General features: G+C 46.9%; 1 protein-coding gene across 1 annotated transcript in view; it reads right to left on the reverse strand.

Moving 5' to 3' along the window:
* Nucleotides 1-21,664, reverse strand: part of KIF15 (kinesin family member 15) — a 1,036,090-nt gene that overhangs the window by 92,321 nt on the left and 922,105 nt on the right. The window contains 1 exon segment of the mRNA XM_030209299.1: nucleotides 18,896-18,933. Coding sequence (XP_030065159.1) covers nucleotides 18,896-18,933 — 38 coding nt within the window.

Below are 21,664 nucleotides of genomic sequence, written 5' to 3' on the forward strand. Positions count from 1 at the left end.
TCAGAGGAATTTTGGTCCACTCCTCTTGCAGATCATCTCTAAATCATTAAGAGTTCTGGGCTGTCGCTTGGCAACTCGCAGCTTCAGCTCCCTCCATAAGTTTTCAATGGGATTAAGGTCTGGTGACTGGCTAGGCCACTCCATGACCCTAATGTGCTTCTTCCTGAGCCACTCCTTTGTTGCCCTTGGCTGTATGTTTTGGGTCATTGTCGTGCTGGAAGACCCCAGCCACGACCCATTTTTAAGGCCCTGGCGGAGGGAAGGAGGTTGTCACTCAGAATTGTACGGTACATGGCCCCATCCATTCTCCCATTGATGCGGTGAAGTAGTCCTGTGCCCTTAGGCAGAGAAACACCCCCAAAACATAACATTTCCACCTCCATGCTTGACAGTGGGGACGGTGTTCTTTGGGTCATAGGCAGCATTTCTCTTCCTCCAAACACGGCGAGTTGAGTTCATGCCAAAAGAGCTCAATTTTTGTCTCATCTGACCACAGCACCTTCTCTCAATCACTCTCGGCATCATCCAGGTGTTCACTGGCAAACTTCAGACGGGCCGTCACATGTGCCTTCCGGAGCAGGGGGACCTTGCGGGCCACTGCAGGATTGCAATCGTTATGTCGTAATGTGTTACCAATGGCTTTTCGTGGTGACAGTGGTCCCAGCTGCCTTGAGATCATTGACAAGCTTCCCCCCTTGTAGTTGTAGGCTGATTTCTAACCTTCCTCATGATCAAGGATACCCCACGAGGTGAGATTTTGCGTGGAGCCCCAGATCTTTGTCGATTGACAGTCATTTTGTACTTCTTCCATTTTCTTACTATGGCACCAACAGTTGTCTCCTTCTCGCCCAGCGTCTTACTGATGGTTTTGTAGCCCATTCCAGCCTTGTGCAGGTGTATGATCTTGTCCCTGACATCCTTAGACAGCTCCTTGCTCTTGGCCATTTTGTAGAGGTTAGAGTCTGACTGATTCACTGAGTCTGTGGACAGGTGTCTTTCATACAGGTGACCATTGCCGACAGCTGTCTGTCATGCAGGTAACGAGTTGATTTGGAGCATCTACCTGGTCTGTAGGGGCCAGATCTCTTACTGGTTGGTGGGGGATCAAATACTTATTTCCCTCTGCAGAATGCAAATAAATTCATATACTTTCCACAATGTGATTTTCCGGATTTAATTTGTGATGTGCTATCTCTCACTGTTACCAATAACCTACCCTTCAATTATGGGCTGCTCATGTCTTTGTCAGTGGGCAAACTTACAAAATCAGCAAGGGATCAAATACTTATTTCCACCACTGTATATCTTGAAACCAGGACATTCCACATATCCACCACCCTCTCCGTGAAAAAATACCTCCTGATGTTAGTCCTGAGTCTGCACCCCTTCAACCTCAACTCATGTCCTCTAGTTCTACCGCCTTCCCTTCTCCGGAAAAGTTTCGTTTGCAGATTAATACCTTTCAAATATTTGAACGTCTGTATCATATCACCCCAGTTTCTCCTTTCCTCCAAGGTATACATGTTCAGGTCAGCAAAGTCTCTCCTCGTATGGTGGTGGAGATGAAAACAGTACTGGAATTCAAACATGCGTGGGATAAACACAAAGGAATCCTGTTTAGAAGGAATGGTTCCGTGGAATCTTAGCGGAGATTGGGTGGCGACGCCGGTAATGGAAACCAAAAGGGAGCTGGGCAGACTTCTAAGGTCTACGCCCCTGATCGTGACTGAATAGACTAGGGGTGCGCTGGAGTGTAAATTTAAGGGGCTCGATGTTAGCTTCGAACTTAGTACAAGAACAGTATGGGGCAGACTTCTACGGTCTGTGCCCTGAGAAAGGCAAGGACAAATCAAACTCGGGTATACATATAAAGTATCACATACCATTAAAATGAGATTACCTGTTGGGTAGACTGGATGGACCGTACAGGTCTTTATCTGCTGTCATTTACTATGTTACTATGTAAGCTATTGCCAAGGAGCACTAGGTCTCTGAGTCACCAGCTGACCTCTGCTGGCCAATAAGGTGTCAGAACACACGGTGTTTGCTTCATGGACACTAATATTTTTTCACAATCTCCATTTTGGAAAATAACTTTCCATAGGAAATAGAAAATGATCACTCACCACTTGCCGTCCTTCCCAGGCAGTGGGCTCCCCAGCCCGTCAAGCAGGCGTCTGTCGTGACGACAACCCACTCCGGGGTCGTAAAAGGCATTCCTGCAGACAGCTTGTCTGGCCTCAGCCACCAATCCAGCACCTTGCGCACCGATGGATCCAAGGGAAGGCGTATAGCGTAATCCTCCGAAACCGGAGTCCAACACCGAAGCAGAAAGTGCTGTAGTGGTCTCATATGGGCCCTGGCCCAGGGCACTACTTCCATCGTGGCCGTAATGGAGCCCAATAGCTGCACATAGTCCCAAGCCCAAAGAGTAGGGGAGGCTAGGAACCGGTCTACCTGGGCCCGAAGCTTGAGACTCCGGTTGTCTGGCAGGAACACTCTGCCCACTTGGGTGTCGAATCGAACTCCCAGATACTCCAGGGACTGAGTCGGGCGCAGCTGGCTTTTCTCCCAGTTGACGATCCATCCCAGGGAGCTCAGAAGAGCAATAACCCTGTCTGTAGCTTTCCCACACTCTGCATAAGAGGGGGCTCGGATCAGCCAGTCGTCCAGATAGGGATGGACTTGCACTCCTTCCTTGCGGAGGTAAGCCGCGATGACCACCATTACCTTGGAGAAGGTCCGCGGGGCAGTAGCCAACCCGAACGGGAGGGCTCTGAACTGGAAGTGTCGGCCCAGTACTGCAAAGTGCAGGAAGCGCTGATGAGGCGGCCAGATGGGAATATGTACGTAAGCTTCCTTGATGTCCAAGGATACCAGGAATTCTCCCTTTTTTACTGCAGCTATTACGGAGCGGAGAGTCTCCATCCGGAAGTGCCATATTCTCAAGGCCCAATTGACTCCCTTGAGGTCGAGAATAGGCTGAGCAGAACCTCCCTTCTTTGACACCACAAAGCAAATGGAGTAACGTTCCCTGCCAAGTTGATCTACTGGCACTGGAACCACCGCGCCCAGGCGGATCAGGTTGTCCAAAGTCTGCTGCACTGCCGCTGCTTTGACTGGAGACTTGCAGGGAGAGTTCACGAACCCGTCTCTCAAGGGCCGGCAGAACTCCAACTTGTAGCCGTCTCTGATGACTTCCAGAACCCAAGCGTCTGAAGTTACCCTGGTCCACTCTCTCAGAAATTAGGACAGCCGTCCTCCTATCTGCTCTGGGCCATGGACCAGGGCCCCGTCATTGGGTACGAGACCCTGGGAGAGGGCTGGAGGATGAACCTCCGGGACGGCGGTCTCTGCAAAAGGAATGCTGCTTGAGGGGAAGTTCCGCTTGAAGGAGGAGGAGGAAGAGGAGCCCGACTTGCCTGGGCGATACCGATGGGATTCCTGAAAACGGCCCTTGGAGGAACCAGGGCGAGCACTGCCGGCCCGTGCCCTGACCTCCGGCAACCTCTTGCCTTTAGACGTGCCGAGCTCCGTCACAATCTTGTCCAGCTCATCCCCAAAGAGCAGCTTGCCTTTAAAAGGCAACTTGGCTAGGCGAGATTTAGAGGCATGGTCAGCCGACCAATGCTTAAGCCATAGCCACCGACGGGCAGAGACTGTCTGAGCCATACCTTTAGCCGAGGCTCTCAAGACATCATACAGCAAGTCTGCCAAGTAGGCCAAGCCCGACTCCAGGGCCGGCTAGTCCGCCCTCAAGGAAGGATCTGAGGGGGAAGCCCGCTGCAAAACAGTCAGGCAGGGCCGTGCCTAGGGTCTCTGGTGCCCCCCTGCAGACTATCAGTTGCCCCCCCCCCCCCCCCGTGAAAATGATCGCTCACCACTTGCCACACTGACAGGAATAGAAACAAATTGCTATACATTGCAAAATAAGATAGCAGATGTAAATTCTCAAAGTGGACATATTTCAAACACTAAAAGGAAAATAAAATGATTTTTTTCTACCTTTGTTGTCTGGTGACTTTCTTTTTCTGATCATGCTGGCCCAGTATCTGATTCTGCTGCTATCTGTCCTCTTAACTCCGTTCCCAGGGCTTCCTTTCCATTTTATTTCTTTCCTTTTCTCCTTTCTTCTTCATTTCTGGTCCTCAGCTTCTGCCTATTTTCTTCATCCATGTGCAGTTTTTCTCCTCTCTTCCCTCATTTCATCTCCTTCATCTCTCTTCCTTCCCCTCTATGTCCAGCAATTTCTCCTCTCTCCCTGAGCCCTGCCCTCCCATCCATGCTCCTCTGTCCCCTGCCCCCTCCATTCATTCCTATCCAGCAATTCCCCTCTCTTCCTGAGCCCTGCCCTCCCATCCATGCTCCTCTGTCCCCTGCCCCCTCCATTCATCCCTATCCAGCAATTCCCTTCTCTCCCTGAGCTCTGCCCTCCCATCCATGCTCCTCTGTCCCCTCCATTCATTCCTATCCAGCAATTCCCCTCTCTCCCTGAGCCCTGCCCTCCCATCCATGCTCCTCTGTCCTCTGCCCCACCATTCATCCCTATCCAGCAATTCCCCTCTCTCCCTGAGCCCTGCCCTTCCATCCATGCTCCTCTGTCCCCTGCTTCCTCCATTCATCCCTATAAAGCAATTCACCTCTCTCCCTTCCATGAACCCTGCCCTCGCATCCATGCTCCCCTCTCCCCTGCCCTCCCGCTCACATGTCCCCAACTGCCCGCCTTCTCCCCCCCCCAACATCCCTTTCCTTTTTTTAATCCTTTTAAATTTACCTCTGTCTGGCAGCGCAGCGTCAGTGAAGGAGGTGGCGCTCCCGACGTGCCCGCTCCCATGTCCCAACTGCCCGCCCTCTTCTCCCCCCCCAACATCCCTTTCCTTTTTTTTTCTTTTAAATGTACCTCCGTCCGGAAGCACAGGCACAGAGTCAGTGAGGAAGGCGGCGCTCCCGACGTGTCTAGCCTTCCCTTCGCTGTGTCCTGCCTTCTTCTGACATCATTTCCTTGACGTCAGAAGAAGGCGGAACACAGAGAAGGGAAGGCTAGACACATTTGGAGTGCCGCCTCCTTCACTGACGCTGCCAGACGGAGGTAAACTTAAAAGGATAAAAAAAGGAAAGGGATGTTGGAGGAGAGAAGAAGACGCGCAGTTGGGCAATGGGAGCGGGAGGGCGAGGTAAGCATGGTGCGGCGGCGCCCCCAGAGGACGGCGCCCCCCTGCCGTGCTTACCCCGCTTACCGTGTTGGCATGGCCCTGCGGTCAGGCAAGCCCTGGCCACATAGGAGCCGCAAACCGAGGCTTGCAAACTTAGGGCGGCCACCTCAAAGGCCAACTTTAAGGCCGCCTCCAATCTCCTGTCCTAAGCGTCCTTCAGGGCAGTGCCACCTTCCACCGGCAGAGCTGTCTTCTTAGTCACCGCAGTGATTAAAGAGTCCACAGTAGGCCAGAGAAACGGCCTCCCTGATCATCCTCAGGACAGAGGATACAGACAGGACATAGCCCTGGCTACCCTTAAGGCTCGCTTCAGAGGTAATCCCATTTGAGCCGAAATTAACGTCATGCATAGCTTCATGTACGTGGAAGGTTCTAGGCTGGCGCTAGTTCCCAGCATGATAGCTGAGCCTGCCAAGGCTGAGAGAGGCCTTCCCCTCCAGACAGAAAATGTTTAAATGCTCATGGCCTCCACGAACAGGTGGGCAAATCCTCTGAGCGGAAAAGCCGTGCTGCAGGGGGTCATCTGCTCGATCCGAGCGAGGATCAGCCTCCCAAAGAATCCCCTAAGGACCTTTGGGAGAACTCAGATACACTGCCTTCATCCACATCAGAGGAGACAGGTCCTCTAGGCCTGGAGAGGTACCCGAGGGCGTTTGATCATAGCAGCCTCATCACTCTTGTCAGAAAGGGGAGCAGGAGCAGCGTTTGCATAGAAAAGCCTGATGCAGCAGCAAAATAAACTCAGGGGAAAACCCCCCCACTCTGTGCACTTCTGCAGCCTGGGCCACAGCCCTAGAGGCACTCTCAACCTGCGCGCCAAAGGGCGGGGGAGAGACGCGCTGCACATCGCTCCGTGAAGGAGCCGTGGCGGAAGAATGGCGCTTCAAATTCGCCAACTTCTTTTACCGCCGCCCGCAGTCAAGGGCGGCCATACTATTAACGCTCTCCCACCTCGAGGGCGGCCCAAGAAGAAGCCGTCCGAGCAGCATGGCCGGCCACAACCGGAAAAGGGCGGCCAACGGGGGATGGGTGCCTAAGGCGGGGAAAAACCGCCGCACCGCGAGGAATAACTGGGGAACTCGCACCGACTCCGAAAAGGCACCCAAAAAGGCGTCTCTGCCTTCGTTCGAACCCCCTCTTCCCCGCTAGACATGCGCACGCGTTCCGGGGAGCGTCTTTTCACGCCCTTGCCCATCCGACGCCATTAGCCACGTGGAGACCGTTCGGGGAACCCCCTGCCCGCTAACAAAGGTAAAATTACCTGCTTCTTGCTCCGAGCTGCAACGAATTGGTGTACTCAGATGAGCAGCTGCAAGGAAAGCTGTAGATTCAAAGCGCTTTTCGTTTTGGTTTCTTTCTTTTTTTTTTTTTTTAAACAGAGCTAGCGGGAGAGGGGAGAAAAGGAGGGACGCTGGCACCACCAGGTTTTGCACTACTCAAGAAGAGCCCTCAACCCCCGGTATTCAACAAAACCTAAACAATTAGGCTTGGAGACCTAGCCAGAGCTGCTGCTGTGTGACCACACACCTGCTGAGACAGAGAACATACTGAGGAGTTTCCGGCAGCACATGACCACATATAGGGAGGCAAAAGATTGCGCTCTATCTCCACCTGCTGGTAGATGGACACAACCCACCAGTCTATGGATTGATCTGCTTGATGAAATGGAAACTAGATTTTTCTCCATTCTCAGCCAGAGAATGGTCTCTTGAGACCCTGTGAGCAGTTATATTCTGTGAGCAGCTATATTTCCTGTACTACCCAGGCACTATCCAGATAGTGACTAAATGTTTAGATAGTTTTAATATTGATCCCATATTCAGTTACCTGTTATTGTGTGATGTGTTTTTGTTTCCATCTGTTTTTATGGTTCACTGTTCAATATTTTTATGACAAATTTTTTTTTTTTTTAGTTTATTGACTCTGCTTGTCTGGACCAACTAAGAATCCTGGTGGTTTGTGTGTTGGGTTTGTGAGTGCTTTCTAGGAATTGTGGGACCACTGGGAGTGTGGCCACTGCAATCTAAAAATCACCAGGGAACACCTTGAGAGCGGAAGACTGGCCAGAGGCGGTTAGGAACCAGTTGGTGGAGGAGAGTGAAAGTGTAGAGCACAAGCAACCAGGTTCAGGCGGACCGGAGCTGTGCTGAGGATAGACCATCTAAGTGGCCTGCAGGGTTAGCCCCAGGTGGGTGCTAGGTATTTCGTAACAATCATCATTTTCCTTTTTTCACAACAATAAAACAATCATACCCAGGTTACATCTCACTGGATACAATGGGGATAGTTCAAGTGGACCCCATTATGCTGCATCGGTGCATAGAAATAGAATGGCAGCAGCAGAAAGAGGGGACAGATGTGTGGAGTTTGGAAGGGAGCAAAGGCTACATTGCCTCCAAACTATATGCTGCTTCTTGATTTGGTTTCTCTCAGATTAGCTACTGAATCCTGGCCTCCTTTCTCACTCCTAGTACTTGCTCTGCTGATCAACTATGGGCTAGCTTTGGATGTGTGTGATCTACGTGGCTGTGAAGGGCACCATGAATGAGGAGGGGTATTGCTATAGTGGTGTCTCATCTCCAAATCCTCCTAAATCATGGTAATTTTATAACATAGTAAATGACGGCAGATAAATACCTGAATGGTCCCATCCAGTCTGCCCCAACAAGATAAATTCATTTTACATGGTATGCGATACTTTATATGTATACCCAAGTTGATTTGTCTTTGCCTTTCTCAAGGCACAGACCGTAAAAGTCTGCCCAGCACTGTTCTTGTACTAAAAGTTCTGAAGCTAATATCAAAGCACCTTAAAATTTACACTCCAGCCCATCTGGTCTGATAGAAGGAAAGAAAATTTTAAGACAACTTTTCTTTCCTTAGTATCCTATCAGGCCAGTCTGGATAAGTCAGATATAGGAAAGCAGTGTCCACAAGGTAGGGCAAGACTAAAAGATCAAAACACTCAGAGATTTTTGTCAATAAATGCATCATTAATCTCCCCAGTCGGAAAACAAAATAACTGACAGAATGACACGATTGGAATAGCCTAAGAGGTCCTTCTAGAAACAAGACCAAAGGGTTTGTCTGAAGCAGTCTCCTTAGAATCCAAACTATATAGAGAGGAAAGGTCCCACTTAACTTTCTTTCTGAGAAGCTCTGAGAGAAGAGGACATTTCTCTGGGTAAGTGACATTATTTTGTTTTGTGCTTGGCAACTTAAAGATTGGATTTAAGAGAGGAAATATAGGATATTAATATACGCAGAATTAAAAAAAAAAAAGAAGCTAACTTTATTAGTCTCCATACCTTTTCTCCCCATAGTTTTAAAACTTGAATCTTCTGCCACAGCATTAACAGACTCTAGAAGGCACAGTAGGGCCTAGTTCAGTCTTCATTCCTTATCCACCCTCCGCAACTCCCACCAATTCCTAGCTCAACTCTTCATTTATAGTCAATTACTTTAATTAAGACAAGAGGAGAGTTTTCATTAGAGTTTTAATTACATTTAATTAGCATTAGAGAAGCAAACACTAAATAAATTACAAATTACACCATATAATCTTAAGGTTCTTTATATTCATCTGATATCCCTAGTACCTTAAAAGTTTTAATTAAACAACTCTATAATACTAAGATGCAGATAGAAGTCCAGCAGCCGGAGGGGGTGCTACCCAGTCTTTTGCACTGAGTGTCACATGTATGATTATCTCCCAGTTGATGAGAGGTTAAATGTGCTCAACGTAGAGCTCCTAGATTTCAGAGAACGAGTCCGTTCTCTTGAGGCTAGAGTAGAAGACTTGGAGGAGCGAGGGAGACAGAGGTTCAGAGAGGAGGCCCACAGGGACATTGTAGAAAAGTCTCACCTCCAGTCTGGCAGCCCCTGTGCTGCCTTGGAGGAGGGAGATCTCTAAAAGGAGAGCATCACCCTCTGGAGTAATCCTGTAGCCAGGAACAGCCCACCAGGGGAATGCAATATCCACTTGCACCGAGGATGTGTCTCCAGGAGCTTCTGGCCATTAGGGAAGAGTTAGGAAGACTGTTATCGTTGGTGATTTGATTATTAGGCATGTAGATAGCTGGGGTGGGCTGGGGGACATGGTATCGCCTGGTCACTTGCCTGCCTGGTGTGAAGGTGGGGGATCTCATGCTTTACCTACAGTCATAGACTTTAGATAGTGCTGGGGAGGAGTCAGCGGTCTTGGTACATGTGGGTACCAATGACATAGGAAAATGTGAGAGGGGTTCTGGAAGCTAAATTTAGGCTTTTAGATAGAAACCTGAAACCCAGAACCTTAGGCCCAAGAGACAGACAGAGCTCTGGATTCTCAATGCGTGGATGAGGCGATGGTGCAGGGAGGAGGGTTTTAAATTTGTAAGGAATTGGGCAACATTCTGGGGAAGGGGGAACCTATTCCAGAATAATGAGCTCCACCTAGAGAATGACATGGGGACAAAGTTTGTCCCTGTGGGTTCTGTCCCAGTCCCCGCAGGCCCTGTCCCTGTCCCCCATGGGCTCTGTCCTCATCTGAAGAATACTCGAACAATTATGATTTATATTTAAATTTTTATTAAAGTATAAAAAGAACAATATACTGTGTATAAATTACAAATAGAAAATAATAACAGTGAGCAGCTATAATAAACCTCCTCACCCCCACCCTTCCAACCCCAATAGCTGATTTCTACTACCCCAAGGAATCCTAATCCACCCTGTTAAAATGTCCAGGGTTACAAAATACAACCCATTCTGTATGCCCCTGAGGGGAGAAATATGCCCTATGAAGAACTGTTATGATTTTTTAATCGGTGAATGAGTAAGAAATCATCAACGATCTCAGGATTCAGTCTAGCTCTCCTGTCTTCCACAATCCTTCCTACAATAGAAGATGTCTTCTTATAAGATGTGCTGGTAGCAGGAATGCACAGGATCCCCCATGCAAATTTTGCTAGTTGTGGCCAGCATGTTTGATTGTTTTTCCAAGAAATCAAAATATCATTGTCTGCATCACTCAAACATAAATAACAGTCCAGTTCATTAACAGGCTTCAAAGTATAAGATGACACAGGGACAAAGTTTGTCCCCATCCTGGTAACATAGTAACATAGTAGATGACGGCAGAAAAAGACCTGCATGGTCCATCTAGTCTGCCCAAGATAAACTCATATCTTGAATTTGTACCTGTCTTTTTCAGGGCACAGACCGTATAAGTCTGCCCAGCAGTATTTCCCGCCTCCCAACCACCAGTCCTGTCTCCCATCACCAGCTCTGGTACAGACCATATAAGTCTGCCCTCCCCTATCCTAGCCTCCCAACCACCAACCCCTCTTCCCCCCACCTGCTCCGCCACCCAATTTCAGCTAAGCTTCTGAGGATCCATTCCTGCTGCACCCATCCATTCCGGTGGGCTCTGTCCTCGTCCCGTCCCTGTGGGATCTGTCCCCGTCCCCATCCCCGCGGTTACTGCGGATCCCCGTCCCCGTGTCATTCTCTAGCTCCACCTTAACCAGGGTGGGACCAGGTTGCTGGCATCGGCATTTAAAAAGGAGATAGAGCAGCTTTTAAACTACAACCTGAGGGAAGGCAGACAGTCATTCAAAAACGCATGGTTCAGAACAAGGTACTTTTCAAAGATATTACCAAAACAGGGAAGATAGGGTATCCCAATAGCTAGGTTTCAATACAGACAGTGGTGTGCTGGAGCCGGCTCGCTCCGGCTCGCAAGATCCGGTTGTTAAATTTTGCCCGGACTTGCGAGCCGGTTGTTGGAAAGGGCGAGCCAGCTCTCCCTCCCTCCACACTCCGGATCTGGTCCCTCACCGATCCGACCTTGACCATCGAATTCTTCGGGGCAGGCAGTGTTGCCTGCCCGCTGCTATCGCTGACTCTCCCCCGCTGCCTGTTTGCGCTTTAAAAATGGCCGCCGAGGCTTCTGTAAGTCTCGGCGGCCATTTTGAAGATGGAGGAAAGCGACGGCAGCGGGCAAGTAACACTGCCTGCCCCGAAGAATTTGATGGCCAAGGTAGGGTCGGTGAGGGAATGGATCGGGAGGGAGGAAGCAGGAGAATTTGCGGAACAAGTCAGGAGGGGGTGGCAGGGGAGAGAAGGGAGCTGCTGGTGCATACATGGCAGGGGAGAGGAGAGGAGGGTCACTGCTGGACATGGGTGGATGGAGGGCAGGGGAGAGAAGGGTCGCTGGCCATGGGTGCATGCAGGGCAGGGGAGAGGAGGGTCACTGGCCATGGGTGGATGGAGGGCAGGGGAGAGAAGGGTCGCTGGCCATGGGTGCATGCAGGGCAGGGGATAGGAGGGTCACTGCTTGACATGGGTGCATGCAGGGCAGGGGAGAGGAGGGTCACTGCTTGACATGGGTGGATGGAGGGCAGGGGAGAGGAGGGTCGCTGGCCATGGGTGGATGGAAGGCAGGGGAGAGGAGGGTCGCTGGCCATGGGTGGATGGAGGGCAGGGGAGAGAAGGGTCGCTGGCCATGGGTGCATGCAGGGCAGGGGAGAGGAGGGTCACTGCTGGACATGGGTGGATAGAGGGCAGGGGAGAGGAGGGTCGCTGGGTATGGGTGCATGCTGGGCAGGGGAGAGGAGGGTCACTGCTGAACATGGGTGGATGGAGGACAGGGGAGAGAAGGGTCGCTGGCTATGGGTGGATGGAGGGCAGGGGAGAGAAGGGTCGCTGGCTATGGGTGGATGGAGGGCAGGGGAGAGAAGGGTCGCTGGCCATGGGTGGATGCAGGGCAGGGGAGAGGAGGGTCACTGCTGGACATGGGTGGATAGAGGGCAGGAGAGAGAAGGGTCGCTGGGTATGGGTGCATGCAGGGCAGGGGAGAGGAGGGTCACTGCTGGACATGGGTGGATGGAGGGCAGGGGGAGAGGAGGGGAGAGAGAATAAATGCTGGACATGGATGGAGGGGAGGGAAGAGTGAGGAAGGAGATGAGATAAGGGAAAAGGAAGAGAGGAGAAAAACTGCACATGGATGAAGAAAATAGGCAGAAGCTGAGGACCAGAAATGAAGAAGAAAGGAGGAAAGGAAATAAATAAATGGAAAGAAAGCCCTGGAAACGGAGTTAAGAGGACAGATAGCAGCAGAATCGGATACTGGGCCATGATCAGAAAAACAGTCACCAGACAACAAAGGTAGAAAAAAAATCATTTTATTTTCATTATAGTGTTTGGAATATGTTCCCTTTGAGAATCAGGTGCTCAACATTAAAAGTTTATATTTATTTACTTATTTATGGCATTTTATCCCACATTAATCATGAATTAGATTGGAACCTGGGATCATTTAATTTTTTTTTCCTGGAGAGAGTAATGCATTGCCCCCCCACCCACCGGCTATAGACAGCTCTGCAATTTTGGGGTGCGCAGAGGTGGATGGGGGGGCACGCCGAGGTGGACCGGGGAGAGAGCCTGTTGTTAAAAATTTACCAGCACACCACTGAATACAGACCATAGTAGACCATGTGTCTTTAAATAAAAAGAACAAAGGACTGCAAATTAACACTGTCAACTGTTGAGCAAGATGTAAATAAGAACAGTTTGAAATATGTGAATGCTAGAAGCCTAAGTAGTAATAAGGGAGAGTTAGAATATATTGCACTAAATGAAAAATTAGATATAATAGGCATCTCTGAGACCTGGTAGAGGAGGATAACCAGTGGGACACTGTCATACCAGGGTACAAATTATACTGTACTGAAAGGGTGGATCGAACTGGTGTAGGAATAAGACTGTATATTATGGACAGCCTTGGACCGTCTACCTGGCAAGGATGAACAGACAGATGTAGAAATGTTATCAGAAATTAGGAAGGCTAACAAACTGGGCAACACAATAATAATGAGTGATTTCAATTACCCCAGTATTGACTGGGTAAATGTAACATGAGGGCATGCTAGGGAGGTAAAATTCCTTGACAAAATCAAGGACTGCTTTATGGTGCAGCTGGTACAGGAGCCAACAAAAGGAGGAAAAATTCTCTACCTAGTCCTCAGTGAAGCGTATGATCTGGTTCAGGAGGTAATGGTGCTGGGGCCACTTGATAACAGTAATCATATGATCAGATTTGATATCGGCTTTGAAGTACACACAGGAAATCCAATACGTTAGCATTTAACTTTCAAAAAGGAGACTATGATAAATTGACAAGAACAGTGAAAAAAATACTAAGAGGAGCAGCTGCGAAGGTCTCAAATTTACAACAGGTGTGGATGCTGTTCAAAAATACCATGCTGGAAGCCCAGGCCAAATATATTCCGTGTATTAAAAATGGAGGAAGGAAGACCAAACAGCAGTCGGCATGGTTAAAAAGTGAGGTGGAGGAAGATATTAGAGCTAAAAGAAAATCCTTCAGAAAATGGAAGAAGGATCAAAGTTGTTAAATCGCGAGAGGATTGTGAAAAATTACAAGAGGACCCTTAAGAGACTGGGAGACTGAGCATCCAAACGGCAGATGACGTTAATGTGAGCAAGTGCAAAGTGATGCTTGTGGGAAAGAGGAACCTGAACTATAGCTACGCAACGCAAGGCCCCACATTAGGAGTCACCGACCAGCAAAGGGATCTAGGCGTCATCGTTGATGATACTTTGAAACCCTCTGCTCATTGTGTGGCTGCGGCTAAGAAAGCAAATATGTTAGGTATTATTAGAAAAGGAATGGAAAACAAAAATGAGGACATTATAATGCCTTTGTATTGCTCCATGGTGTGACCGCACCTTGAATACTGTGTGCAATTCTGGTCACCACATCTCGAAAAAGATATAGTGGAATTAGAAAAGGTACAGAGAAGGGCAATGAAAATGATAAAGGGGATGGGACGACTTCCCAGTGAGAAAAAGCTAAAGCGGCTAGGGCTCTTCAGCTTGGAGAAAAGACGGCTGAGTGGAGATATGATAGAGGTCTAATAATGAGTTGACGGGAATGGGTAGAAGTGAATCGCTTGTTAAATCTTTCCAAAAATATTAGGACTAGGGGGCACGCAATAAAGCTACAAAGTAGTAAATTTAAATGAATCGGAGAAAATATTTCTTCACTCAGCGTGTAATTAAACTCTGGAAATCATTTCCAATGTAGTAAAAGCAGTTAGCATAGCAGGGTTTAAAAAAAGGTTTGGATAGCTTCTTAAAAGTCCATAAGCCATTATTAAAATGGACTTGGGGAAAATCCAATGCTTATTTCTAAGATACGCAGCATAAAATGTATTGCACTATTTTGGGATCCTGCCAAGTACTTGTAACCTGGATTGACCACTGTTGGAAATAGGATGCTTGAGGCTTGATGGACCTTCAGTCTGTACCCGTATGGCAATACATATGTACAAACAGAAATGCAAACATCAATATGAAGCAAGAATTTTGCAAACTTTCACTCTTACACTTTCAAGATTTTTTACATAAGAAATTATTTTCTACTCATGCTTTACGTTTTTCTAAATGAACTTTGCCATTTTGTAATATATAAGTGTTTCCATTTGAAATACATTTATAGCTAATCATTTAGTTGCATATTTTTGGACACTCAACACATAAAATGTACACATCCACTGTATCTTTACTGTGGATGCTCAACACAAAATGTACACATCCGCTGTATCTTTACTGTACATAAACCCAAGATTTATATACCAAGCCACTTTTGTATGTCAGGCATATATACATCATCTTTGTTTTATGAACAGTAGTCCAAAGAGATAAATGTTCATTTTACAAACTGTCATCCAATATGCCATGTTTGATCTTACCATTCATGATTGTAGCCTATTATTTTCTGCCATGTCACTGTACATTTCAGACGATGTCACCTTAGAGGTCATATAATCAGTGTTGGGTGGAGCTCAATTAAAAGCTATCACTGCATTTTTAGCTTTGTGTTTTGTGTTCAGTCTTGCATTTTTGCAGACTATGGTTTCACCATTTTAGCAGATCTGCCACTAAGTGGCTTCACACAAAATACTGTGGCTGTAATTTGGGCTAAGTTCCAATTAATATCTTGAAGAGTCTTATGGCATCCTTGAGAAGCAAAAGCAAACAGAGAAAAATGAAGCACTTCTTATCGCTAAAGGAAGTGTTAGTACAAATCCTTAAGGATGACACATCAGAAGTACATAACATTATCTTTCTACCAGAATCACAGGGTGATGCAACTGATTAAAAGAAGGTAAAATGTTGCCCAGTGAAGTTCCTGGCACAATAGAGGTAGATTTTGTGGCTGCTGTACTATCTGCTGCAATTGAAGACAGTACAATTGATAACTGCCCTACTCCACAGACTTCTCTTTCAACAGCCAGATGTTTTATAGATGCAAAAAAAAAAAAAAAAAAAAAAAACACATGTGGGCACATCCACTAGCGTAGGGTTACCATATGGCTCCAGAAAAAGGAGGACAGACTGAGCCAGTCTGGGTTTTACTTCCATTGCTTTCAATGGAAGCAAAACCTGGACTGGATCAATGTGTCCTCCTTTTTCTGGAGCCATATGGTAACCCTAGCACATGGTCACAAACTGAATTTCATAAAGTCATAGAAGTCACTGAACCATGAAGTCTGCAACACAATGAGACATTTTGACAAAAGTCCTCTGGAGTGCTTCAAAATATTTTACACCGAAGAGATGACCGATCATATAGTTACAGAACCAAGAGATAGGCAACGCAGTGCAACAATCATGTCTTTGATGTTACTCAGTCAGATTACCAAATTCACAGACATTAATTTATTTTTATTTATTATTACATTTGTAACCCGCGCTTTCCCACTCAAAGCAGGTTCAATGTGGCTTACATAGTAATAGGGAATACAAAATATTGTTAGAGAACGTAAAAGTTAAATATACCATAATAATAGAAGAGATGAGTTGGTAGAGACAGGCTATGGAGAAGGGAGTAAGGTGTGACATATAGTCTGGGTCAATGTCGTCACATGGATATGTTTTAGGTAGATGGATTCATAAGATTAGTCTGAGTCATTTGGATAGGCTTGCTTGAATAAAATGCGTTTTTAGTGCTTTCCGGAAGGGTAGATAGTCACAGATTGATCGGATAGGTTTGGGGAGGGCATTCCAGAGTTGGCTGCCTAGGAAGGAGAAGTTGGATCCATAATAGGTTTTGTACTTGAGTCCTTTGCAATTGGGGTAATGCAGGTTAAGGTAATTTTGCGAAGATTCAGACATGTTTCTGGTTGGAAGGTCAATCAGATTGAGCATATAGCCCGGAGATTTGCCATGGATAATCTTGTGGATTAATATGTGGACCTTGAAGTTGATTCTCTCTTTGATAGGGAGCCAGTGAAGTTTTACACGAAGAGGAGTTGCGCACTCAAAACGTGATTTGCTAAAAATGAGTCTCGCTGCTGTATTTTGGGCAGTCTGAAGTTTTTTCAGGATATGGGCCTTGCAGCCTAAGAAAATACTATTACAGTAGTCGACATGGGTAAGTACCGTGGATTGCACCAAATTCCGGAAAGTTTTCAGGGGAAGATGGGGTTTTACGCGTTTCAGTAACCACATCATATTGAACATTTTCTTTATAGTGAATTTAGTGTGATTTTCGAGCAAAAGGTGGTTGTCTAGTGTCACTCCAAGGATTTTCAGGTTGTCGGAAATTGGGATTGTGATGTCGAAAGTTTTAAGATTAGATGGGAGGGGCGCAGAGTGTTGAGATGAGCGGATTAGGCATTGTGTTTTTTCTTTGCTCAATTTCATCATAAAGGCATTGGCCCAGGAGGTTAAGATGTTCATGCCTGTAGATATTTTGTCGGAGATTTCTGTTAGATAAGATTTGAAGGGAATGAATATGGTGACGTCATCAGTGTAAATGAAAGGGTTAAGACCATGTCTGAATAGAGCTTTGGCTAGTGGGATCATCATAAGATTGAAGAGTATTGGCGATAAAGGGGATCCTTGAGGTACACCGCAATTTGGTGACCAGGGACATGAGATAGTTGAGATGATTTAACTTGGTAAGATCTTGAGGTGATGAAGCCTTTCATCCAATTAATGATATTTCCACCAATTCCAAGTTTGTCCATTAGTTTGGTTAAAATGTTATGATTTACCATGTGAAATGCACTGGATAAATTGAATTGTGGAAGGAGGATGTTGTTTCCAAATGAGATTTCTTGTTTGAATTTGGATATTAAAGTGAGTAGGACGGTTTCTGTACTGTGGGCTGGACGTAAACCCGATTGCGACTCATGTAGAATGGAGAATTTTTGTATATAATCGTTGATTTGAGAGGTCACCCTGTTTTCCATCAATTCAATTAGCAGAGGAATGGAGGCGACAGGGCAGTAGTTGGTGACATCACTCGCTGTTTTTTTGGGGGGGGGGGGGGTTAGGTATTGGTTTAAGTAGTATGTTGCCATGTTCAGTAGGGAATGAACCCTGCTGTAGCAGGAAATTTAGGTGAGAGGTGGAATCTATGATAAAGCGTTCTGGGAAATCTTTATTAGGTAGTTGGGATATGGGTCAAGATGGCAGTGAGATTTGGAGAGTTTGGTGATCGTCATAGAAACTTCATTGGTAGTGAGGAGGGTGAAATTTGTCCATGAACGGTCGGCTGGATTTTCATCTGTGCAGGGGTCCAGTTCATCAAGAAAGGAGTCGATATTTGCACAGTCCTGGGGAATCGTACTGCAGAGATTGGTAATTTTGTCGTTGAAGTGTTTGGCCAGCTGGTTAGCAGATGGGCAGTTTGAGGATGATGATGTGACTGGGTTGGTGTTAAGATTTTTTATGAATGGATATTGTTTTTTTATGTCTGTGCCGCTGGTTATAATTCATCTGATGAGTGGCTACCATACCTTGCCACGACAATGTCTATACTGGTCAGGGAGGGAGATAAGGATCTCAGAGACCTCTGAGATATAACATAGCTCCATAGAACAGCTGCTTTTTTTTTTTTAATAAGAGGAGCTTAAATCAAAGAAGGCACCTCTGACTCAACTGAATTCCATAAACTGGGACAAGAGAACAAGCCTATGAGTGCATACCCAACTCAACTAAACATGGCTGAGAAGCTGGTTCAGGAGAACAAACCAAATAGGCACCCTCAACTCAACTGAGATTCGGCAGAAAACTGGCTCAGGAGCACAAAACCCCAAAACGTTAGTAAAAGGTCAACTAAAACTAGTTAGAAGCCAGGTCAGGAGCGGGGTAGTTAGCCTGTCATCTATCTGCTTGAAAGAGAAAGAGAAATACTGAATATTGTATGCTGCACAATACCCTTAAGGGACAATTCACTTGAGAACTATTTCTCTCTCTGTATTCACTTGTCTGGACTGGTCTGATGGGATGCTAAGGAATATGAGCTACCTTTCTAGAATACTCAGCATTTTTCTCTGAAAGACCAGCAAAGTGTAACATGGATACCCACTGTGGGTTCAAAGTTCTTAAGGGTATATATTAATTTTTACAGCACTGGGACAAAAGCTCAGCTTACCAACAACGTAGCTCTGACTGGAAAAGAATAATTACAGCTATATCATGTGAAGCCAATATAATAAGACTACCTGGGCATCATTTCTCAGTAAATCTCTTAAAAATTTAGTTTGCTGAATATAAGCCCAGTCCCACTTACAGATTTGGCTATATTTTATAGATTTGTTTATGATATTTCTTCTGTCCTTAAAATGACTTTCAACACATGGAAAGCATGAAAGTAAGAAACTTACTCAGATTCAACTTTCCTTATTTGTTCAGTTGCTTCATTCTGCAAACATGAAAAAAAAGATAAAAATTATAGTTTAGATCATGAAAATATTTATATCAGGTAATATTATTTGCTACATTTTAAAATTCTCCCTCCACAGAAGTGGTTAATGGTGTTTGCATTAGGAGAGAATTTTTTCAACTGCCCACATTGTACAACACTGCTCAAACATCCAGAGACACTGCAAAAAACGGCATATAGAGTTCTACAAGAGAAGCAAAAATCCATCTGATATTGTTAGAAAATGTAAGTTCAGGGATTTTCAACCCTATTTTAAGGGTCAAAAACAGGCTTGATTTTCAAAGTAAGTGATGCAAATTAACAATTCCTGGACCAAGTGAATAGAAATATTTCTGAAGCAGAGAAAATGATGACAAATAAAAACCATATGGCTCATCCACAGTCAAACTTACTACAAAATTTTTTATAACAAAAGCACACACAGCTTCACTTATCCTGAAAAAAAGACTAAACATTAGTCTTAACTGCTTAACAAAATAGTGGAGAAAAAAAGACCTCAGCATATAAACATGGTTAAAAGGAAAACCACTTGAGAACACTAACCAGCCATCACTGGTCTAAAAAAAAACCCCTCCATGTCATATATGATAGTATCAGGACAAGTGAAAACTGCTGTGGACCTAGACAGGAATTTAAAAAATGGCTATTAGACCAATGATGTTTAGACTTATCAGGATAAGTGAAGTGTGTGCTTTTGTTACAGAAATTTTTGTAGAGAGTTTCATATGTGAATTTCTGGCTTGTGTATGTTTTGATATCATCCACAGTCTACCCATCCATACCTATAACTAATCTCTATTCCCTTGCTCTCCCTTAGATATCCTCTGTGCTTTTTCCATGCTTTCTTGAATTCGGACACAGCTTTCATCTCATTTTTGTTTTTCTTTTTTTTTTCTGTTTTGATTTTTGATGGTTTTACATAGTTTTGCTTCTACTATGTATTGTATACTACTAAGATATGTTTATGTACAAAAGAAGTGGTATATCAAATTTTGAAACAAACCCAACTCTGCTGGAAGGTCGTTCAGTGCATCCACTACCCTTCTTGTAAAGGAGTATTTCCTTTGATTACTCCTGAGTCTGCCTACTTTCACCATCATCCTATGTTGCCTCATTCCAGAGCTTCCTTTCAATTGAAAGATGCTTGACTACTATGAATGCAAATCAGGAAGGTATTTAAATATTTCTATCACATCTCCCTCTGCCTCCTTTATTCCAAAGCATACATATTGAGATCTTTAAGTCTGTCCCCATATGCTTTATGAAGACCACACACCATTCTAATAGATGCCCTTAGGACCAACTCCATCCTTTTTATATCTTTCTGAAGTGGAATCATTGTGGACATCTACAAAACTGACCATGTTTATGACCCTCAAGGACCACAGTTCAGATCTTCTGTCTAGTCTGTACTTATGAAACTATCAAACATATAAATGGCAAGTGACCGACTCACCTGCAAATGCGCAGTAGAGACTTCCCTCTCTGTCCCGCCCTCGCGTCAAGACGTGATGACGTCAGAGGGTGGAACAGAGAGGGAAACAGACGCTGACGCTGCTGCTGACGCTGGAGCCTACCCTGGAGATGAAGCAACATTGCCGGCGCACCAACCTCCACCCCCCCATCCCTGACGTCGTCATCGTCGCCGCTCCCGCCCCCCTCCGTATCGGGGCCCCTGCACTGACATGACGGCGCCTCTCACCTCCGTATGGAAGTGCTGCTGCCTGCAGCGCTTTCACACGGAGGTGAGAGGCACTCTCATGTCAGTGCAGGGGGCACGGAGAGGGGAGGGAGCGGCGGTGAGGAGGGTAGCTGAACATGGGGGGAGGACAAGGGGGAGAGAGGAGGGTTGCTGGACATGGGGAGAGAGCAGGGCAGAGAGGAGGGTTGCTGGACATGGGGGTAGGGCAGGGGAAAGAGCAGGGTGGGGGGAGGCCAAGGGAAAGAGGAGGGTTGCTGGATATGGGGGGAAGGCAGGGGAGAGACGAGGGTCGGTGGATGGGGGGAGGCCAGAGGATATAGGAGGGCTGCTGGACATGGGGGGGGGGAGGGCAGGGGAGAGAGCAGGGTTGCTGGACATGGATCGGGGGAGGGCAGGGGACAGAGGAGGTTTGCTGGACAAGGGGGGAGGGCAGGGGAGAGACGAGGGTCGGTGGATGGGGGGAGGCCAGAGGATACAGGAGGGCTGCTGGACATGGGGGGGGGGAGGGCAGGGGAGAGAGCAGGGTTGCTGGACATGGATCGGGGGAGGGCAGGGGACAGAGGAGGTTTGCTGGACAAGGGGGGAGGGCAGGGGACAGAGGAGGTTTGCTGGACAAGGGGGGAGGGCAGGGGACAGAGGAGGTTTGCTGGACATGGGGGGAGGGCATGGGAGAGAGCAGGGTTGGTGGACGGGGGGGGGGGGGGGGGGGGGAGAAGGCCAAGGGAAAGAGGAGGGTTGCTGGATATGAGGGGAGGGCAGGAGAGAGAGGATGGTTGGTGGATGGGGGGAGGCCAGGGGAGAGAGGATGGTTGGTGGACGGGGGGAGGCCAAGGGAGAGAGGAGGGCTGCTGGACATGGGGGGGGGGAGGGCAGGGGAGAGAGCAGGGTTGCTGGACATGGCTTGGGGGAGGCAGGGGAGAGAGGAGGTTTGCTGGACATGGATGGATGGAGGCAGTGGTGTGCTGGAGCCAGCTCGCACGAGCCGCTTGTTAAATTTTGCAAGATCTT

The sequence above is a fragment of the Microcaecilia unicolor genome, chromosome 1 (genome assembly GCF_901765095.1).
Source record: "Microcaecilia unicolor chromosome 1, aMicUni1.1, whole genome shotgun sequence".
NCBI classification, from domain to species: domain Eukaryota; kingdom Metazoa; phylum Chordata; class Amphibia; order Gymnophiona; family Siphonopidae; genus Microcaecilia; species Microcaecilia unicolor.